We start from the raw sequence: 19,256 nt of genomic DNA on the forward strand, positions 1-19,256 counted from the left end.
ATGCCCAAAATACAGTCACATGACTCTGGGGAGAACTTTGGAACTGGGTTCAAAGTACGTTTTGATAAGGTCCCTCATAACTTCGAACATTAGTATAAATGACCAGTTGCACCTCAAGGACTACCTGTACGCACATCATTTGCACAATGGCGCAATAGCTCTTGTGATTTCATTGTGGTGTTGTGGCCTGACAGCTGCCGGCCCCTCCAGAAGCCGAATTAGATGAGGAGGAGGCGAGGGAATCAGGATCAGCATCAAGGCAACCTGAGAGGTCTGAGGGGGAAGAGGGGATGGAGCTGTCAGAGAGAGACAGAGGTGGAGTCCGTCAGCCCTCAGATGGAGAGTCAACAGTCCCCAGGTCTGGAGGTGGCTGATGAGGAAGAGGAGGAATAGCTGGGTCCAGGGCCTGACACACGAATGCACAGAAGGCAGAGGAGAGGAGAGCAGTGGAAATCCATGGGCCGATCCTCGGGAAGGAAGAGCCACTGCTGCTAGGGAAGCCCCACCCTAGCTCTGGGGATAAAAGGCAGGGAGCAGAGATGAATAGATGTGGCAGACAACTATTCATCTCTCTGCTGGACAGACCTGTTAGCCTGCGGTGAGAGAAACTTTTTGCAGCAGCTGCTGGTGCTCCTAATAAAGGAATCGTTGATTTCACTATAGAAGGTTTGTCGTGTTTGGGGAGCTGGGTCAGAACATGTGGCTTCTACTGGATGTCTCTGGAAGGGGCCTGGGCTGATGGCATCCCAATTGGTGGGTGTAGGATTTGTTGGCCTAAGGAAGAAGAACTTACCAATAGTCTGAATAAGGAAGCTTAAGGCGAGGTTTGGCCAATTTCATCTGCTGTTCCTTGATGACAAAAGTCAGCACCTCCTCGTCGGAAAGATGCCGGTAAGGCTGGGAGCCGAATTCAAACAGTTCCCAGATGGTCACCCCCATTGACCTGAAAAGAACACATGGAGATCAAGACGGAGGGGAAAATCCTCTTTGCTGTGTGAATAAATTACAACACCTCAATTATAATGCTGGCAATAATGATCCAGGGGCTGGGATTACTTCAGCTCCTATCAGCTGTTGGAGGCGGTTGTGGGCATGCCCTAATTGTAATATACGTTTTTGGGAATGTAAGTTGCTCAGAGTCATTGACTGAGATGGGCAGTTATAGAAATTAAAATACATCTCCCGAATGCCTCAGATATAGTTTGGGAAATGCTGAGACTCTCATTTCCATGGATTCCCAATCTTCGGGAAGAGCAGTACACCTCTTTCTCAAATGCGTGTTTAACAGTCTTGGGAGAAAGCTGTATATCTCTCTTTTAAAAAGTACAGGAACAATCCAATCAATTTAATCTGGGAAAAAGAATCAAATCCTGCCAGCAGTTTAGGTCTGAAAGGAGAGCACAAGATATATGTTCAGTTTCTTTTGTGGTCAAGTTTGTGTGACCACACTTTTCACTTCTTTGATTAATTTGAAAGGGGCAGCTATTTTGTGCACTATGTAGACAATTTCTGGGTGCTTTGAGTCATGCTAGCTGTTTCCAGCACTATATTGATCCTGCAGTATTTGCAGGTAGTCCTCATATTATGACAACAATTGGAACCAGAATTTCCATTGTTAAGTAAGGCGGTTGTCAAATGAGTCACACCCAATATTATGATATTTTTTGCTACAGTTGCTCAGTGAATCATCTCAATTAATAAATGAATCACATGGTTGTTAAACAACTCCAGCTTGCCTCATTGACATTGTTTGTTGAAACCTTCTGGGAAGGTCACAAATGGGTGATCCCATGACCATGGGGCACAGCATGCAGGTTGGCTTTTTTATTGTGTGTCCATGGAGATGCTGTAATGGTCATAAGTGCAAGGACTGGTTGTAGGTCACTTTTTTCAGTGCTGTAGTAACTTAGAATGGTCGGTTGTAAGTCAAGGATTATGAGTACAAGTTCAAGATATATCGTAAATGTCAGTTCTCAGTATGTTTTTGTAGATATTAGGACGCGGTGGCTCAGTGCCTAAGATCCTGAGCTTGTCGATCAGAACGGTAGGCAGTTCGGCAGTTCAAATCCCTAGCACCGTGTAACGGAGTGAGCTCTCATTACTTGTCCCAGCTTCTGCCAACCTAGCAGATCGAAAGCATGTAAAAATGCAAGCAGAAAAATAGGAGCCACCTTTGGTGGGAAGGTAACAGCATTCCGTGTGCCTTCAACGCAGGAGTGGGTTGCTGCTGGCATTACTGCCTGTTCAGTGTGCGCATTTGCACATAAATAGATCTGCACATGCGCAAAACTTTAAAAATGAAAAAAAAAGTGCAATGAAAATTGTTCTGAGCATGCGCAGAACCAAAAAACAAGATGGCGCTGCTGTAGGTAGAACTGGAGAACCGGTTCAGGGGCATTTCAGGCCTGGGTTGCTGCTGGTTCCAGCGACCCAGGCTGCCAAACCACTACCAGTTCAGCTGAACTGCTCCTAACCAGTAGGAACCCACCACTGCTTTGGTGTTTAGTCATGCCGGCCACATGACCATGGAGACGTATTTGGACAGCACAGGTTTGAAACAGAGATGAGCATCGCCCCCTAGAGTTGGGAATGATTAGCACATATATACGAGGGGAACCTTTACCTTTATCTTTATATATTAGGAATATCTAACATCCTTATGGAAAATGTGCTTTTTCCACATCCCAGCTAAGCCACCATTACCAGACATTTCCAGATTCCCATCCTCTTCCAGCCACACATTATGAACTCAGTTGATGGCTGATTTTTGTACTGCCAGGTGAGAAGGGAGGGAAATCTACTCATCACTGCCTTGAAACTCTTCTGCTCTATATTTATAAGAACAACCTTACTCCCCAGCCTAGTTGCTGAGACACATTTAAGCTGTGGGAGTAGCATAATTGACAACAGCATATTTTTCTGGTGTCTGGTAAAGGCCAGCAGGAATGTGTAATGAGGAAGAACCCTAAAATAAATCTCATGTGCACCAGGTCTTAAAACTCCTGGTACATCAGGGCATCAGTATGTCCACACACAAATCTTTTGGCAACATTTCTCTCCTGGGTGGTTACATTAAAGTAACAGCTTTAATTAAAAAAATAGAAAATTGGCATGCTGCAAAGCAAAGCACCAGCCTCCAACATCATCTTCATTTCCAGGGCTCTCTCTGGACTCCCACAGGGCCCCCTAATCTTGATTAGCAACGCTACACAGTCCTTTGTTTTGGACGAATGCCATCTCCTCAGAAAAGGGAGTGTTGTGATTATGGACAGTCCAGAGCTTGGAGGTTGAGACTGAGAAGATTGGCAGGTAAGCCAGCCATCTGGTAAATAGAAAACTGCCGTCTCTGGGGAGCAGCCATAATAAAATTTCAAACATGTCCATTTGGCCAGAAACATGGGAGCAGTCTTCTTTAGAGTAAAAGAACACGGCAGTCAAAGCGCTTACAAGGTGGTCTTTGCTAAACTCTATTTTTTTCTTGTTTATGACTGAACAGGAAAAGAAAGGGGAAGGTGAAAAATCACTTGCTTAAATAAAAGAACATTAGTCACTAAGAGGGTTGTGATGAGTGGCTCAAAATAACTAGTTCAGTGCATGGATTTCTGCAGGGGGAGGAGACAAATGATAAATGATGAAAAAAAAACTGTATAATGATACAAATACTATCACTTACATATTTGCATTAGTATACAGCTAGTCCTCGACCTACGAACACAATCGGGACTTTCAGAATTTCCATTGCTAAGCAAGGCAGTTGCTAAGTGAGTCATGTCCATTTTACAATCTTTTTTGCCACAGGTATTAAGCAAATCACTGCATTTGTTGAATAAATCATGTGATCCTCAAGCTTCACCCATTGGCTTTGCTTCTCGGAAAGGGCCTAGAAAGATCACAAATGGAGATCCAGGGACACTGCAACTGTTGTAAATACATGCCATTTGCCAAGTGGTGTAGGGTTACCTGCCTAAGCAGGGGGTTGGACTAGAAGACCTCCAAGGTCCTTTCTAACCCTGTTATTCTATTCTATTCTAAGCACCCAAACTTTGATCATTTAACTGTGGGGTTGCTGCAATGGTCTTAAGTGTGAGGATTGGTTGTAAGTCACTTTTTTCAGTGTCGTTGCAACTTTGAATCATTGCTAAATGAATGGTTGTAAGTCAAGGTTTGCCTTTTCAACATTTGCACTATTGTTCATCTATTCAATCTATTTGTATGCTAGTGAATCCACCAAGGATTCCAAGTTGACATCAATGCGTCATGTGTTAACATTGTGGCATCCTTGTGTTTTACTGAGGAGGCCTGCACTGGATGAATGCTTGCAAACACTGGGGAGCATTTCCTTGTGGACTTGGAAATGTTTGTTTCAGCTTTAACCCAGATGGACTGGGTATCCTTGCTTAAGAATACAAATTAAAGTTCCCTAGTCCAAGAGACATTCTTAGGACTCACCAAACATTGCTCTCCTTGGTCTGATCCACAACAATGAGATTTCCATGCATCTCATCCAATAATTCTGGGGCAACCCAACGCAAAGGGATCCAGAGCCGATCCGGAGTGATGTAATAATCTTCCTATAAAAATGAGAAACAGTACAGAATAGAAATTGAGTTATAGACATCTCAACCTCCCAACATTTCATGGGCCCTGGATGCTCTGCTTCTCAACTAACACCCATTATAGAGTTCCCTCTATATGTCCATGCAATATGATATAGTAGTTTGCTCTAAATTAAACTGCTCATAATAATTTCCTTTAAAAAAGAACAGGGGGTGAAATCTCATAATGGATGTTCTGCAAATAATAAATTGCCACAGCTACTCATTGCCAAGACTCACTTGAGACCCATCTTAGATTCTTTGAGATACTTTCACCTCATACCTTGTAGTTGTTGTGTGACAGGCCATAATCCCCAACTCTCACTGTGAGATCTGAGGTCAGCAAGCAGTTCCGAAGTGCCAGGTCACTGAGGAAGGCAAGAGGATTTTGAGTCAGGTAAGAAGGGAGACTCTCATTTCCCACCCTTTCTTACATCAAGCCAGGGGTGTCCAAAGTTGGGAACTTTAAGACTTGTGGACTTCAACTCCCAGAATTCCCCAGCCGGCTGGGGAATTCTGGGAGTTGAAGTCCACAAGTCTTAAAGTTCCCAACTTTGGACACTCCTGAGTTAAGCTTTCCCAATATACATAGAGAGGATAATATATATATATTTGTTACAGGGGAGGGGGTTTTTTTTGGGGGGGAAAGGGGTAAGGGTAACCCATTTTGCCTTCAAAAATTCAGAGGGCATATTTTTATCCTCACAATAACTTAAAAGGATTAAAACGTTTGGGGTTGCCTAGAATTTTGCTACGTGACCTGTTTATTTTCTTAACTCTTCCTAGGACTTTGACTGATTGACCAGAATTGGATTATTTATTTTGGTGGCTTTACTGACTCCTGGATTAATCCCTCTAGATATTTTTTGGCAAAATTGCAATAGTGGTTTGCCGTTGCCTTTTTTTCTAGAGCTGAGAGGGAGAGTGACAGGCCCAAAGTTACCCAACTAGCATCATGTCCAAAGCAGGCTCAGAACTCACATTCCTCTTGTTCCTAGCCTGATGTCTTAGCCACTACACCAAACTGGTTCTCTAACCAGAACCCCGGTCCTCCTTTTATTGTTGAAATAGTGGTTCCAGATAACTCATGGATGTTGGGAGATGTTATTTCCAATAATACCGTAAGGCTTCAGATTCCCAAGCCCTGGACTAAGCAGGGGTGTTTTGTTTAAGGGGTCAGCCAAACCCCACATCGTTGCTTGATGTATTCCAGTGGCGGGATTTAAATTTTTTACTACTGGTTCTGTGAGCGTGGCTTGGTGGGTGTTGCAAGGGAAGGATACTGCAAAATCCCCATTCCCTCCCAATCAGCTGGGACTCGGGAGGCAGAGAATAGATGGGGGCGTCAGTGGTGGTATTTACCAGTCCTCTGAACTACTCAAAATTTCCGCTACCGGTTCTCCAGAACTGGTGAGAACCTGCTGAACATCACCTCTGGTGTATTCATTACAGACAAGATTTGTAAATGAAAATCTGCCTTTAGTACACAAATCCTGGTTTGCAAAATGAACAAGGCAGAATACTGCAATATATTAAAAAATCTGAATTGTAAAGCTGATCATGCACTAGGAACAATGTTTCTCAATTTTGGCACCTCTAAGAACTGTAGACTTTAACTCCAAGGTGACTGGGGAATTTTGGGAAGTGAAGCCCATGTATTTTAGAGTTGCCAAGGTTGAGAAACACAGGAGGAGGAGGGGGAGGAGGAGGGGGAGGAGGGGGAGGGGGAGGAGGAGGAGGAGGAGGAGGAGGAGGAGGAAGAGGAGGGAAAGTAGTGCCATGGCATAGCACTACTTTTAGTTAAAAATTTTCAGAATCCAGTTTAGCAGTCAGTGGCTATCCAAGCAAGCTTTTTTGCTTAATATAATATACTCACATACAGACCTGACTTCACATGATTTTTCTTAGCTGGAACTCTGTATAGGAAATTCTATAGTATTTTTTAAATGATATTTGTGATATATCTTACATCACAAGACGTCCCCCCCCCCGGAAGAAACCTCACTATATTCTTTAAATTTGGGGGGCAGTGGCCATACACAAGCAAACAAATAATATATTTAAAGTATAAAATATTTTTGCTATAACATTTGGCTGATTTTTGGTCCTGATTTCTGATTTTTTAAAAATTGATCAATACTTTAATTATCCTAACCCTCATCCAATCCCTTTTCTGTATATGTTTTAGACAGAGCCATAATGACATAACATGATAATGTCCCCGGCAGTTTCTATCTATAGGGAAGTTCACATCTCTATTCATCCTTTATCAAGATCAGGCCATCGTCAGGTGCAGTTGCCCTTGGAAGTTGCCAAATCTTTCAACCTCCATTTTAACCCATCACAGTAATTTCCATTTGAGTGAACCTGCAATTCTAAATCTCACATTCTCCTCACTCTTTTTCGCATACTAGTTCACACTCTTTCCCAAGCTGCAAAATTCAGATTTCAAGCCATCATCCCTACCTGTGAATGTAATTGTTTTTATGCAAGTGTAGCACTCCCAGTGTGATTTCATACGCCATGCGCTGCAATGTGCTGAGGTCGCGTGTCAGTAAATCGGGAGTCATTCCATCTGCTTTGCGTTGAGCTCGCAAGTAACGTTTCAGATCTCCCTGTGGGTGGGGGGCGGGAGGGAGGAAACCAAAAGAGAAGAAAAAATTGACCAAGTTTGCAAATTTAATAATTTTGTCTGGGAACCAGGAAAATTATCCAGACATTTTTGAAGATTCCAAAATACCCTTATTCTCATTCAAAGTGCACATTATCCATATTATATATTGTGCCCTCATTCTAAACTGACTTAACAAAAGTGCCAGGTAGATTTGGGCTCACTCAGAACTACATTATTCAAATTAATAAAGTCACACAAGGTATTTCATTGGTGGTGTAGGAAATGATTTCCCCACTTATTGCAGGCTCCTCGCTGTTTTAAAACTAAGATGTAATTAAAGAAAAATATGAGGTTAATATTCTACACAACTGCCTCCTACAAGGAAGTCAGGTTCCCTATTTATATCTACTTGGGCAAAGCAATTTTGAATGAATGGCTATGGAAATTAATGTTGTCATTAGGGCCACATTGACAAGGGGACAGACATTATCATAGAGCAGTGATGGCAAACCTTTTAGAAACTGAGTGCCCAAACTGTACACATGCGCATGCCCAAACTGAAGGTGTATGTGCATACACAGACATGCACAAAAATGTTCATGTATGGACATGCACACGCACAGACATGTGTGCATGCTCAGCAGAGATCCAACACCAGCTGGCCAGTGGGAGGCAGCGCATCCCAACACCAGCAGCACAGCAAGAGGTAAGATCTTTTTCTTTCGTGAGCTTCTGTTTTGTCGCTTGCAGGTAAATAGAAGCTCATGAAAAAACCGCCACGCATGCCAACATAGAGGGCTCTGCATGCCATCTCTGGCATGAGTGCCATAGATTTACTATCACGGTTCTTGAGTGACTACTGATATTGTGGTTACTCCAGAATCAGAGCACTGGTGCCCTAAGCATTCCAGTTTCATGATAATAGGATTTGGACTTTAGTAATTCTCAAATCTTGTTTTCAGTTGTGCTTCAGTTGACTTACCAGTTGGCAGAATTCCATGATCAGGAGGAAGGGTATAGTTTCGGTGCATAAGCCGAGGCACTGTAGTATATTTGGGTGCTGGAGTCTTCTTGAAGGCAAGGTAGAGACACGGGGAGGGACACAGAAAAAGCAGGAGGGGGAAAAAAAGTATTTCTGGATGACCAGACAAGAATTTCAGTGAGTCATAACATACATAGGGAAATCCCTACTTTTATTTTTGGACAGTTCCTCTGTGTTCTCTGTTATAACCTCAATTTGGTAGCAGTTCATTGGAGCATCCCCAATCTCCAACACCTCTGTAATAGCCAGAATGGAGATTTCTGAGCCGTGACAGAGCTCTGCTTTGAGAAGTAGGAACATTTATGGGTCTATCCCTGAATTTGGTTTTCATAGACTGATTTACAGGTTGGGAATTGAAAACTGTTTCATTAGTGATTCCTTGACTAAGTTTACCAGATAGATTGTTACTCTAAGATAAACATTAGTCTACATTATTTCCATAATCCCATATGATTCTAATCATCAGACCCCCAAATCAACCTTTCATTTCTTTCAGTTTCTTGCAAAAAGCTCCAACATGGTTCACAAGTAGAAATAACATTTGTCAACGTCTTTTATTTCATCAAGGCTGCCAACTTTGCCATCTCTGCCAATTCCACCAGTTTCACCATCCATTCTTCCATTATAGGTATTTTTAAGCCTTTCCACCTTTCTGCATATAAAACTATTTTATTTATTTGTTTATTTAGTTTGTCAAACATTTACAAGATAACAGGTATAAGTATAAACATGGACCTGAACCAAAGAAATGAGTACAAATAAATGGGGACAGTAGGACAGGGACATTAGGCACGCTGGTGCTCTTATGCACAATCCCTTTATGGACCTCTTAGGAAAGGAGTGAGGTCCACAGTAGACAGTTTAAGGTTGAAGCTGGGGGGGGGGGGATGGTTAAGGATGTTACTATTATAATCTATTATACTATTATTCTGTATAAAAATAAGTATTCCTCAGATGAGAACATCTTGCCCAGCGTTCAATCTCCATAATGTTACAACAAAGAGAAAGATAATTGGGAAAAACGCAGTAGAGATTTTTAAAAAGGTCATGTATCATTAGGGGCCTACCCTTGGCACAATTACAGTATCATGGACATAAAGACAAATACGGGTAGTCCTTGACTTACAACAGTTCATTTAATGACCATTGGAAGTTCCAATGGCACTGGAAAAAAGGGGCTTACGGCTGCTTTTCACACTTACGCCATTGTAGCATTCCCATGGTCATGTGATCAAAATTCAAATGCTTGGCAACTGACTCATTTTTATGTCAATTACAATGTCTCTGGGTCATGTGATCACCTTTTATGGCCTTTTGACAAGCAGTCAATAGGGAAGTCAGATTCACTTAACAACCATGTTAATAATTTAACAACTGCACTTAGCAACTGTGGCTAGAAAAACTCACTTAACCAATGTCTCACTTAGCAACAGAAATTTGGTGCTCAATTGTGGTCATAAGTTGAGGAGTGCCTGTATTTTGTATGAAGATTCCTTACCCCATTTTTACCCCAAAATCAGTTTCTTCTGGTTCTTACCGATAAGGCTGAGCCTCTGACAAAAACTTCCTCTGCTCCAGTGGGCCAGCATTTACACGCAGCTCCTTCACCACCACCTGTGCCGGGGTGAAATCTGAGAATATTTCACCCAGAATAACCTATGAGGCAGAAAAGAAAAAGAAAGAAAGAAACCACCATAAAATACTAGCACCTGGTTAATAATCTGAATGACTATGTAGATTATATCTCATTAGTCATTAAAGTCCTGAATGAACTCACTGATGGCCAATTGATTGCCAGGTACAATTTAATTATCTATACAACCCTAAACAGCTTGGTTCCTGGGCAGCTGAAAAATTACTTTTATCGCAAGGGATGCAATAAAGGAGGAGACAAGAAGGCAAAGGAGAAATAGCTCGAGTACCTGAAAGTATTCAGATCGAACTTGTTTTTGAATGGGTTTTGTTTTTTCCTTTTTCCTGAGCCATATGAATGTTTTCACTGTTTTTAAAATGTTTTTTTTTCTTGTTTGAATTGTTTTTATATTTTTGGAATTGTAACCTCTTCAGAGTCATTGATTGAGATGGGTGGCTACAGAAATTGAATAAATAAAATAAGAATTTGGAAATTGAATAAATAAAATAAGAATTTGGAAATTGAATAAATAAAATAAGAATTTGGAAATTGAATAAATAAAATAAAAATTTGGAAATTGAATATAGAAATTGAATAAATAAAATAATTTTTTGGGAAAAGTAGGCTTTTCTGGTTCTTGGAAAGTAAAATGACTCTAGGTTAAAGTCAATGGATGATAACTTTAATAAGGTGGGAACCGTGAATTTTTATTTTCTTTCTCTTCTCCTTTGACTGTTCAAATCTGGCAAAAACTGTGTGATCATCTTTGGAAGGCCCATCTTCCATCCCAAAATCTCCATTTGTATTCCCAAACACATCACTGGGTGTACTGGGAGAAGTCTTGCCAAGTAAAAGCTGGGCACATATTCTTTGAAATAATGATTCCTTGTTTATTAAAAAAAGAAAAGTTGCTTAGTACTCTCACTAACAAGAAAATAAATTCTTGCTTGCTGTAGGCTATTTTCTGTAACCTCGTATTTAATTACGTTCTGCATTAAATTTTGTAATTTGCAATTAATGACTTTTTTTTTGTTGATTTGCTTATTTGGCTGCTGGTTTTTTAACATTGTTAGAATGTTATTCCACAAAAGTGTAAAAGGTCCTGGCATCTTGTTCTTTTGTTGCAAATGTATCCTTTTTATCCTTTCATAAAGGATATCTTTATAAAGTTGCTTAGAAGTCATCATAATAAAGGAATGATTTGCATCATAGAGTCAGTGACTTGCCCATTGCTATTCCATTTGTAGGATTCAAGTCAACTCTTGCTGGAAGGCATGAAAGCAATTGCCTGAATTTCATTCTTAAATCATATTCTACAAAAAACCTGAATTTTCCTTACTTACTTTTCCAAACCAGCCATTTCCAATCTCCTGCAGATAACTGAGGTGTTGTCTACTGAGACCCAAGTGTTTCACTAAATCTGAAAGAGGAATATGGTGTTCAAAATAATGGGAGTCAAGGATGCTGCACAGAGGATGCAGGCTAAGAGTTAGCTCCATTTTGACTCTCCCCATGCCACAAAGCTATTAGCCCCCCCCCCCCCAAATGGTGCTGTGAGATGAGCTAGAAAAGTCTTCCATACTATGGTGTCCTTCAGACAGTGTGTCTACAAGAAGCCATTGCAAACAGACTACAGATAGTCCTTGACATACAACAATTTCTTTAGTGACTGTTTGAAGTTGCAACAGCACTAATGTTGCTCCTTCATACTTTAACTACCATTGCAGGATCCCTATAGTCATGTGATCAAAATTTTGATGCTTGGCAACTTGCTCATATTTATGACGGTTGCAGTGTCCCAGGGTCATGTGATCATCTTTTTGCAATCTTCTAACAAGCAAAGTCAATAGGAAAGCCTATCTACTTAATAACCATGTTACTAACTTAACAACTGTAGCCATTCAGCTGATAACTGTAGCAAGGAAGGTTGTAAAATGGGACAACTGTCTTGCTTAGCAACAAAAGGGTTGGGGTCAATTTTGGTTGTAAGTCGAGGACTACCTGTATGTGGAAATGGTTGTGGGAAAGTGTTCATGGGATGAAAAAGGACAAGATGGCTTCAATTAAAGCAAAAGTAAAGTGGGGACAGAATTCCTGGGCCTTCCAACAATGAAAGTGAGTTGAAGTTGGGGGAGATCTAGAGATCAGAATGGATCACTGCATAAGACAGTGGGTCATGAAAGTCAACACTGTACATGTAGATGAGATCAGAAAGACAGAAGAGAAAGATGACAGACAGACAACACAAGGGAGAAACAGCAGGTGCCACAACAGGAAGAAAATGCAAAAGTAATAGAGAATGTCCAAAATAGAAAGGCAGGGTAAAATCTAGTCAACTAGGCTGGGAAATAGTAAATGCTCAACTGATAAATCACTAAAGATATTCCCATTCTATAGAAAAACAAACCTTGGATTTCTACTCTTCTGCTATTTTTATGCAAAGTTCATATACTTTTCATTATGAAGGTGCCAAGGTCTACAGCAGCCTTCCCCAACTTGGTGTTCCCATCATTTCAAGATTCAGATAGTGGAAACATATCTAATGGACCTCAGGTCAGAGATGGATGGGATAGAACTGCACTAGTATATTTTCCCAAGGAACTGTAGCAAGTGTTGCCAATACTCCAACATTTTGTATTCTCTAAACAACAAAAGAAATATGAAAGATATCACAAATGAAGAGGAGGACAATAATAGGACCCCGTTCCCTCAGGAAATATACCTGTTTTGGGCATCTGTTGATTGGAAGATGGGAGTGAAACCTCAGAAAGAGGCAGGATGTAGACATCTGGGATGGATTGGGAGGAAGATGTCTCCTCTGCAGGTGGTGTATATTCTCCAGAATACTCTTCTCCATCAGGGTTCTCAAATTCCTATCAAGTAGACAAAGACTTTATTAAAAAAAAAAGACGTTTCTTTTTCAAAAACACATCATGCCCACCTCTGGTACCCACCATCTGGCTCACCTTGAAACCCACATCACCCCTCTTGCAGCACAGGCAGGTGAGGAGGAGGAAGATAAAGGCCAACAAGCCTGAGCAGGAGATCAGAACCACAGCATAGGGAGGGGCCAGGGCACCCCGGCCCTGAGATAATCCATCTGAAGAGGATATACAAAGAACAAGATAGGACAGGGGTCAGCAATCTTAAATATTCAAAGAGCCATTTGGACCTGTTTCCCACAGAGAACACTGGGAGCCACAAAAACCCTTCCCATGCCTGACTATTTCCTGAGCAGCCACAAAACTAGTATATGTAGTTGAATTAAACATTCTGTTTTCTTCTAAAACTTTTCTTTTCTTGGATTTATCCATGGTTGGCCTACCGGGGTTGAAAAGCTCACTAAACCACATTCCGGCATACGTTGCACATTGGTGATTTTGATACATATTTTGAGTGACAGGGAATCGCAGCAGAGGGATGAAAGAGCCACATGCGGCTCTAGAGCCATGGATTGCTGACCCCTGAGATAGGACATATATATATATTAAATCATCTTTTAGAGGTAGCTATTTGCCTGGGGGAAAATAAAGGGTACTTTGAGGACCATCTAAAACGTTCTGAACTAGTAAGTGAACTTGCATGTGTTTCAGAATTAGAAGCTGAGCTACAAACTGATGAAAGGGTGGAGGACAAATGTTAAGAAAGAACAGTGGGAATTTTCGTCCTATGAATTATCTTTCAAAGATTATGGTTCCATGTTTTTATTATCTTGCAGAAAGGCAGAAAAGCAAGATATACAGGTAGTCCTCGACCTACAACAAGTTTTTTAGTGACTGTTTCAAGTTGCAATGGCACTGAAAAAAGTGGTTTATGACCATTTTTTCACATATATGACAGTTGTAGCATCCCCCATGGCCGCATGATTTACATTCGGATGCTTGACAGCTGGTTCATATTTATGCCGGTTGCAGGGCACCGGAGTTACGTGATCATCTTTTGCAACCTTCTGACAAGCAAAGTCAACGGGGAAGCCAGATTCACTTAACAACTGTGTTACTAATTTAAGAACCACAGTGATTAACTTAACAAATGTGGCAAGGAAAGTTGTAAAATGGGACAAAACTCACTTAACAAATGTCTCACTTAGCAACATAAATTATGGGCTCGGTTGTGGTACTGTATTACCTGTGCAGTAAAATGATAATGATGATGATGATGAATCTTGTCCTAACTTCATACTTCCATGAATTGCCACAAATATTTCTTTCCTTCCTTTTCTCAAAGTGCTAGCATTTATATTATGACCATCATTTGTTTATTTGTTAGTTTGTTTTATTTGTCAAAAAGTACAAGGAAACAAGTATGAAAACACATGAAAAATAGCACAAATAAATGGATATAAATAAGCAAATAAGCAAAACATAGCCATAAACACATAAATGGGACAGTAGGACAGGGACAGTAGGCATTCTGGGGCGCTTATGGATGGCCCCTTAAAAACAAACATGGTTTTCTTGTTTTCTGTTTTAGCTGCAGCCCCTCCCACATTGTTAGACAATGTGAGGAGATTTTCTCAGGCAGCAAAAGCCAGGAAAGCACCTGTTATATCAGAAGACAGAGATACGGAGACTTAAATTCCTAGTTCTGCTTTCCTTAAGTTACTGTGCTATGGACAGTCATCACACAAAATGATGCCCATTGCCATTATAGACCCAAATATTACCTACTGCTATGATCACTTTCCATTCTCCAAAACCTGGGAGAGAGGCAGTGCTGATGGCCCTGTCTCCTCAGGAGGTAACAATTCTTAGCAGGGCTGTGAAATAACTTGCCCCCATATTTATGGCCTACTACTTCTCTGAACAGCATTTCGTGTACCTTCGGTGTTTAGTCATGCCGGCCACATGAACATGGAGACATCTTCGGACAGCGCTGGCTCTTCGGCTTTGAAACGGAGATGAGCACCGCCCCCTAGAGTCAGGAATGACTAGCACATATGTGTGAGTGGAACCTTTACCCTTTACTTACCCTGATAAGCTTTTATAAAGTAGTGAAACCTGACTCTGGGAGAGAGCATTGGAGAGGAGATATTACATTTAGTGCCTGCCTCTGTTGGAATACAACATTATGGTTTTCTGTTTTTTCTGTTCTTTTTCATCTCTGTTTCTATTGTATGCCATTCAGAGTCATCTGGAGTGGAGTAATTAAGACAAACAAATAAATCATTGAATGTGGGGTGCTATTTTATCCTTCATTACAGGAAACAAAATGTCTTGGATTAAGCCTACTGTATATTGCCTTACGTTCTTCCAGCTGCCAAAATAAGATGAACAGTTAAGTTTTAGGGATCTTGAATATGCTGTCCTCTACCTCACCAATGAAAGTTGGTGGTAGCTGATGCAGTTACAGGTAGTTCTCAATTTAGGGCCACAACTGAGCCCAAAATCTCTATTGCTAAATAGACATTTGTTAAGTGAGTGTTGCTCCATTTTACAAGCTTTCTTTCCACAGTTGTTAAATGAATCACTGCAGCGGTTAAGTTAGTAACATGGTTCTGAAGTGAATCTGGCTTCCCCATTGACTTAGCTTGTCAGAAGGTCACAAAAGGGGATCATGTGACCCCGGGATACTGCAATCATCATAAACACGAGTCAGTTGTCATTTGAATTTTGTCAGTTGAATTTTGATTATGTGGCCATGGGGATGTTGAAAGGGAGGTGTGAAAAACGGTCATAGGTCCTTTCCCCCCCCCAATGCTCTTGTAACTTTGAATGGTCACTAAATGAACTGCTGTGGTCACTAAATGAACTGCTGAATGCCAAGCTGAATGCCTCAACTTTGTCCCTACTTCTTCATGGAAATGTACCAGCCGATGGTACCCAGCAGAGGGAGATGCTTAGAGCCACAGAGAAGCTGAACTGGGTGGCTGTAGGACCCATTAACACCTTTATTTTCCCAGAAGTTCATATCCACACTTGGGAGACATTCTGAAATAATAAAGATGGTAGACCCTGTGCTACATATTCTTATTATATCACAGTGAGACATCTCTTTCAAAATCCAGAATCATTGTTTAAAGGCTGAATCTTGTAGCCAGGTAGATGATAACCTTTGCTCCATCATGCAGACAGTTTTCTCACCAGTTTCCGTGTGCTCTGCTCTCTTTATTATCTCTTCCACCCTTTGTTCTACCCATCCTGTTTTAACCACTCACCATTCCTCTGTCAAATGACGCAAAAAGAAAACACAAACTTCAAGTTACGTATATGAGATTTTCAAATTTTGCTATAGCGTTATGAAAACATTAGAAACTTGTCATTAGAAACTGTTTCATTATCCTGCCTTCGCCCTGAAGGAATCTATAGAATTCTATTTTTTTTCCTGTGGAAATGTCATCCTCTTTCTTCCAGGAAGCTGAGATATATTTGGAAACAGAAAAGACAATTTAATCAGATGGTACTAAAATTAGGCACACATTTACATTTCTAGAGACCATCTTCCATGCTGGGATTTGGTCCTAAAGCATATTACTTATTTTTTTATTGATTATATTAAAATTAGTATTCTAATACTATTACCAGAGATGTCTGGCTGCTTACACTAGATTTTCCATTAGGCGTGGATAAAGTTATGCCAGAAATGAGAATTCACCTTGTTTCTGTAGGACAATGTAACAAGCTACAGGTCTCCTATTCTTGCTTATGTGAAGGCTTGGCAGTTAGTCACAAGAAATATTTGCTAGTAAAGCAGAGCTGTCATCTACCCCACCGTGTCATTCAGTCATGGGACAGACATGTAGGCTTCAACTCTCAAATGGTCTGCTGAATGGAAATCAGGGGAAATAGAAGGTGTCAGATTGGGGAAGGTTCATATAGTCTTAGTTTCTTCTAAGTGATTGTAATCTGCTAAGATTTGACAAGCACACTTTTCATGTCCTGGGGGAATCATCAGCCTTTGCTGATGTTGCTTGAAGACAACACCAGAGGCACAGCCTACTATGCCATCCTTAATTCTTGGTCCATGACTGCCTGCCCTTTCTGACATCAGAGCAAGTAAGCCATTGGCAACTAAGGTGACATTTTCTGGACTTCCAGCCTGCATTATGACAGCAAAGAAAGAAAGACAAGATAGAGATGAGGAAGTAGAAGGATAATACATCAGAGGAGACTGAACACAAGAAAGGGGAGTGGAGATAGTTTTTATTATAAATTACAGGGGGAAAGAACACCTTTGCAGCTTGTTGCAACAGTAAACATGCTGCAATCTCTTAGAATGAAGCAACTGGCAATGTCACAATCCTTTAATAATCCAATCATACCTCAACATTCTGGAGTTTTTGAGGCATGATTAGATTACCAATATTTGGTAGTGATTAGCGTACCAATATTTGAAAACTATTGTTGCTGGGCATTAATATTTGAGTTGATTCCTGTATCAGAGGAGATGAGGGACAAGTGGGTCAGATAAAAACAAATCTATCAAGTGAACCATATTTTTCAGGATAGTAGCCAGAAAGATGTTTCTCACCAGTACTCCTTACTTCTAATTATTATATGTGTATACCACCCTATCAAGATAAGTCTACATTGCACCTATTTTACACAGTCTGAGAATGTGGTGATACCACAAAGTATCATCCAAGTTTATGGTGGATCTGTGGGTTGAGCATGGGTCTGCCAAAGCCTCATTGAACACCATGTCCAGTGAACTCATGGTTTCCCTAAACCTCCCACTAGCCCATAGCTATCCATTTATCCCTGCACCTAATCTTCTATTTGGTCCTTCTTCAAAATAGTATTTATGCATTCCTTCTTCTCTTCTTCCAGTCATGAAGTCTCTCACCATCTTCTCTATCTCAGCCATACTCTGTCCTTACACAAAGCCCTCAGTGAACCCCACATAATACCTTTTCACCAATGTCAAGAATGCATCCCAACTGAGTCTCCCACTTTCCACGGATGACTGTCAGACCAAACACAGATGGCATTTCCGGATGTCACTGACCTGTCAGGCATAAATCTCACACCCACCTCTCAGACATTCTTCCCTCCATCACGTTGTTTTCTTTGCAAGCAAATATTTATCCTAGGTTTCCCTTACTGTGGAATGACTCTGGACCCCTCTTCAGGGGATCATGTACAAAAATATATATCTTTTTTTCCAGGTAACTTCTGCCTTCTCTTGATTGCCTTAAGGGGTGGCTTCAATTTTCTCCAGTGCCAATTATCATTAAGAATAGGTGAGGCTCAGGAGAAGACGATAAGAAACACCACCGCTGCTTTAAGGCATTTGGCAAAATCCCAGGGCTGATGTATTTGCTCTGTATAGGAATCCCAGCTGTCTCTGGAGAAGAGCATTTATAACCCAGGTGCCCCCTCCCCATCTAGTCTGGACAGAACCCCCTGGTCCAAGTCTTGTCCCCACTTGGCAGCCTGAAGGGGGTGGGGATCAGGTCCACCAGGCAGCTACCTAGCTGCACAAACAGGTGGCCACAGATGGCTGGGCGAGAGGCAACAGCAAGCGATCTGGTTAGGGGGTGGCTGCTGGCAACGATGCCCAGGGAACCCTTGCCCCTGCCCAAACTCACCATTTTCCGAAGGCGCTGCCAAAGCTTTCTCTGGGTTGAAATACGACATGGACGCAGCCAGCAGAAGGAAAGGGCCTTGCCTTAGCATCTTAGGGGTAGTCTGGAATCATGGATCAGGAAGGAGGGGAAGGGAGGCGGGGAGGGGTCTCAAGACGCAGGTGCAGGGGGACGGGGAGAGAAATTGGCTGCCCCAGCAAAGCAGGGGGAGGACAGGCACGATGGGCTTCAGACATCAGAACTGATGGAATGGAGCAGGAGGCAGCAGGAACAATGGTCGCAGCGCCCAAGAGGCTGTGTTGCCTGCATCCTTAAGTTGATGTGTTACCGCTTGGCTCGCCCGCTACCCGCCTTTCATTCTCATGGATTTTCTCCCTTCGTTGCCCGTAGAGGAAAAGGAGGGGTGGAAAATAAATGAGGAGGGTGGCAAAGGATATCAAAGGTAAAACGGATGAAAGGATTTTTTGGGGGGAGAGGAATTGTAACAATAGGTGATCTCACATGGGGAACAGGAGGGGAAGCAAATGTATGGGGAAGAGGGAGGGGTGGGGAAAGAGGCAAAGAAGGAAACCTAAAAAAGACAACTGAAGGGATAAAGGGAGGAAAGAGAGAAAAAAAGGGGGAAGAGAGAAATGAGGGGGAAGGCAGCTGGGTGTTTTCCTCCCCCCCTCCCCTCAGATTCAGCTCTCTGGGTTGCACTAGCAGAGAAATTGATGGAGAAAAAAGCCCTCCCAACCAGCTGAGGTTGTTGATTGGATGACGGGTGTGTCACTTATACGCTAAAGGGAGGAGGATGCAGGAATAGAGGGAGGGGGGTGTTGTCGCCATGGAGATCTGTTCCTGGG

The 19,256-nt window shown here is 41.7% G+C and overlaps 1 protein-coding gene across 2 annotated transcripts in view; it reads right to left on the minus strand.

Moving 5' to 3' along the window:
- Positions 1 to 18,895, minus strand: part of LMTK3 (lemur tail kinase 3) — a 59,805-nt gene extending 40,910 nt beyond the window's left edge. For both annotated transcript variants that reach the window (XR_015696485.1, XM_014052881.2), the window contains exons 1-10: positions 18,415 to 18,895; positions 12,851 to 12,984; positions 12,607 to 12,757; positions 11,228 to 11,304; positions 9,789 to 9,907; positions 8,192 to 8,276; positions 7,062 to 7,210; positions 4,879 to 4,963; positions 4,450 to 4,571; positions 794 to 943 (exon numbers count right to left, since the gene is read on the minus strand). Coding sequence is in view for 1 of the 2 variants with exons in the window: in XM_014052881.2 (XP_013908356.2) it covers positions 794 to 943; positions 4,450 to 4,571; positions 4,879 to 4,963; positions 7,062 to 7,210; positions 8,192 to 8,276; positions 9,789 to 9,907; positions 11,228 to 11,304; positions 12,607 to 12,757; positions 12,851 to 12,984; positions 18,415 to 18,502 (1,160 nt within the window). In the remaining variant the exon portion in view is untranslated. The remainder of the gene's footprint in view (positions 1 to 793; positions 944 to 4,449; positions 4,572 to 4,878; positions 4,964 to 7,061; positions 7,211 to 8,191; positions 8,277 to 9,788; positions 9,908 to 11,227; positions 11,305 to 12,606; positions 12,758 to 12,850; positions 12,985 to 18,414) is intronic.
- Positions 18,896 to 19,256: the final 361 nt, after the last annotated feature.

Source organism: Thamnophis sirtalis, unplaced genomic scaffold (genome assembly GCF_051295495.1).
Source record: "Thamnophis sirtalis isolate CommonGarterSnake01/CBP01778 unplaced genomic scaffold, rThaSir2_p1.2 scaffold_4, whole genome shotgun sequence".
Classification (NCBI taxonomy): Eukaryota; Metazoa; Chordata; class Lepidosauria; order Squamata; family Natricidae; genus Thamnophis; species Thamnophis sirtalis.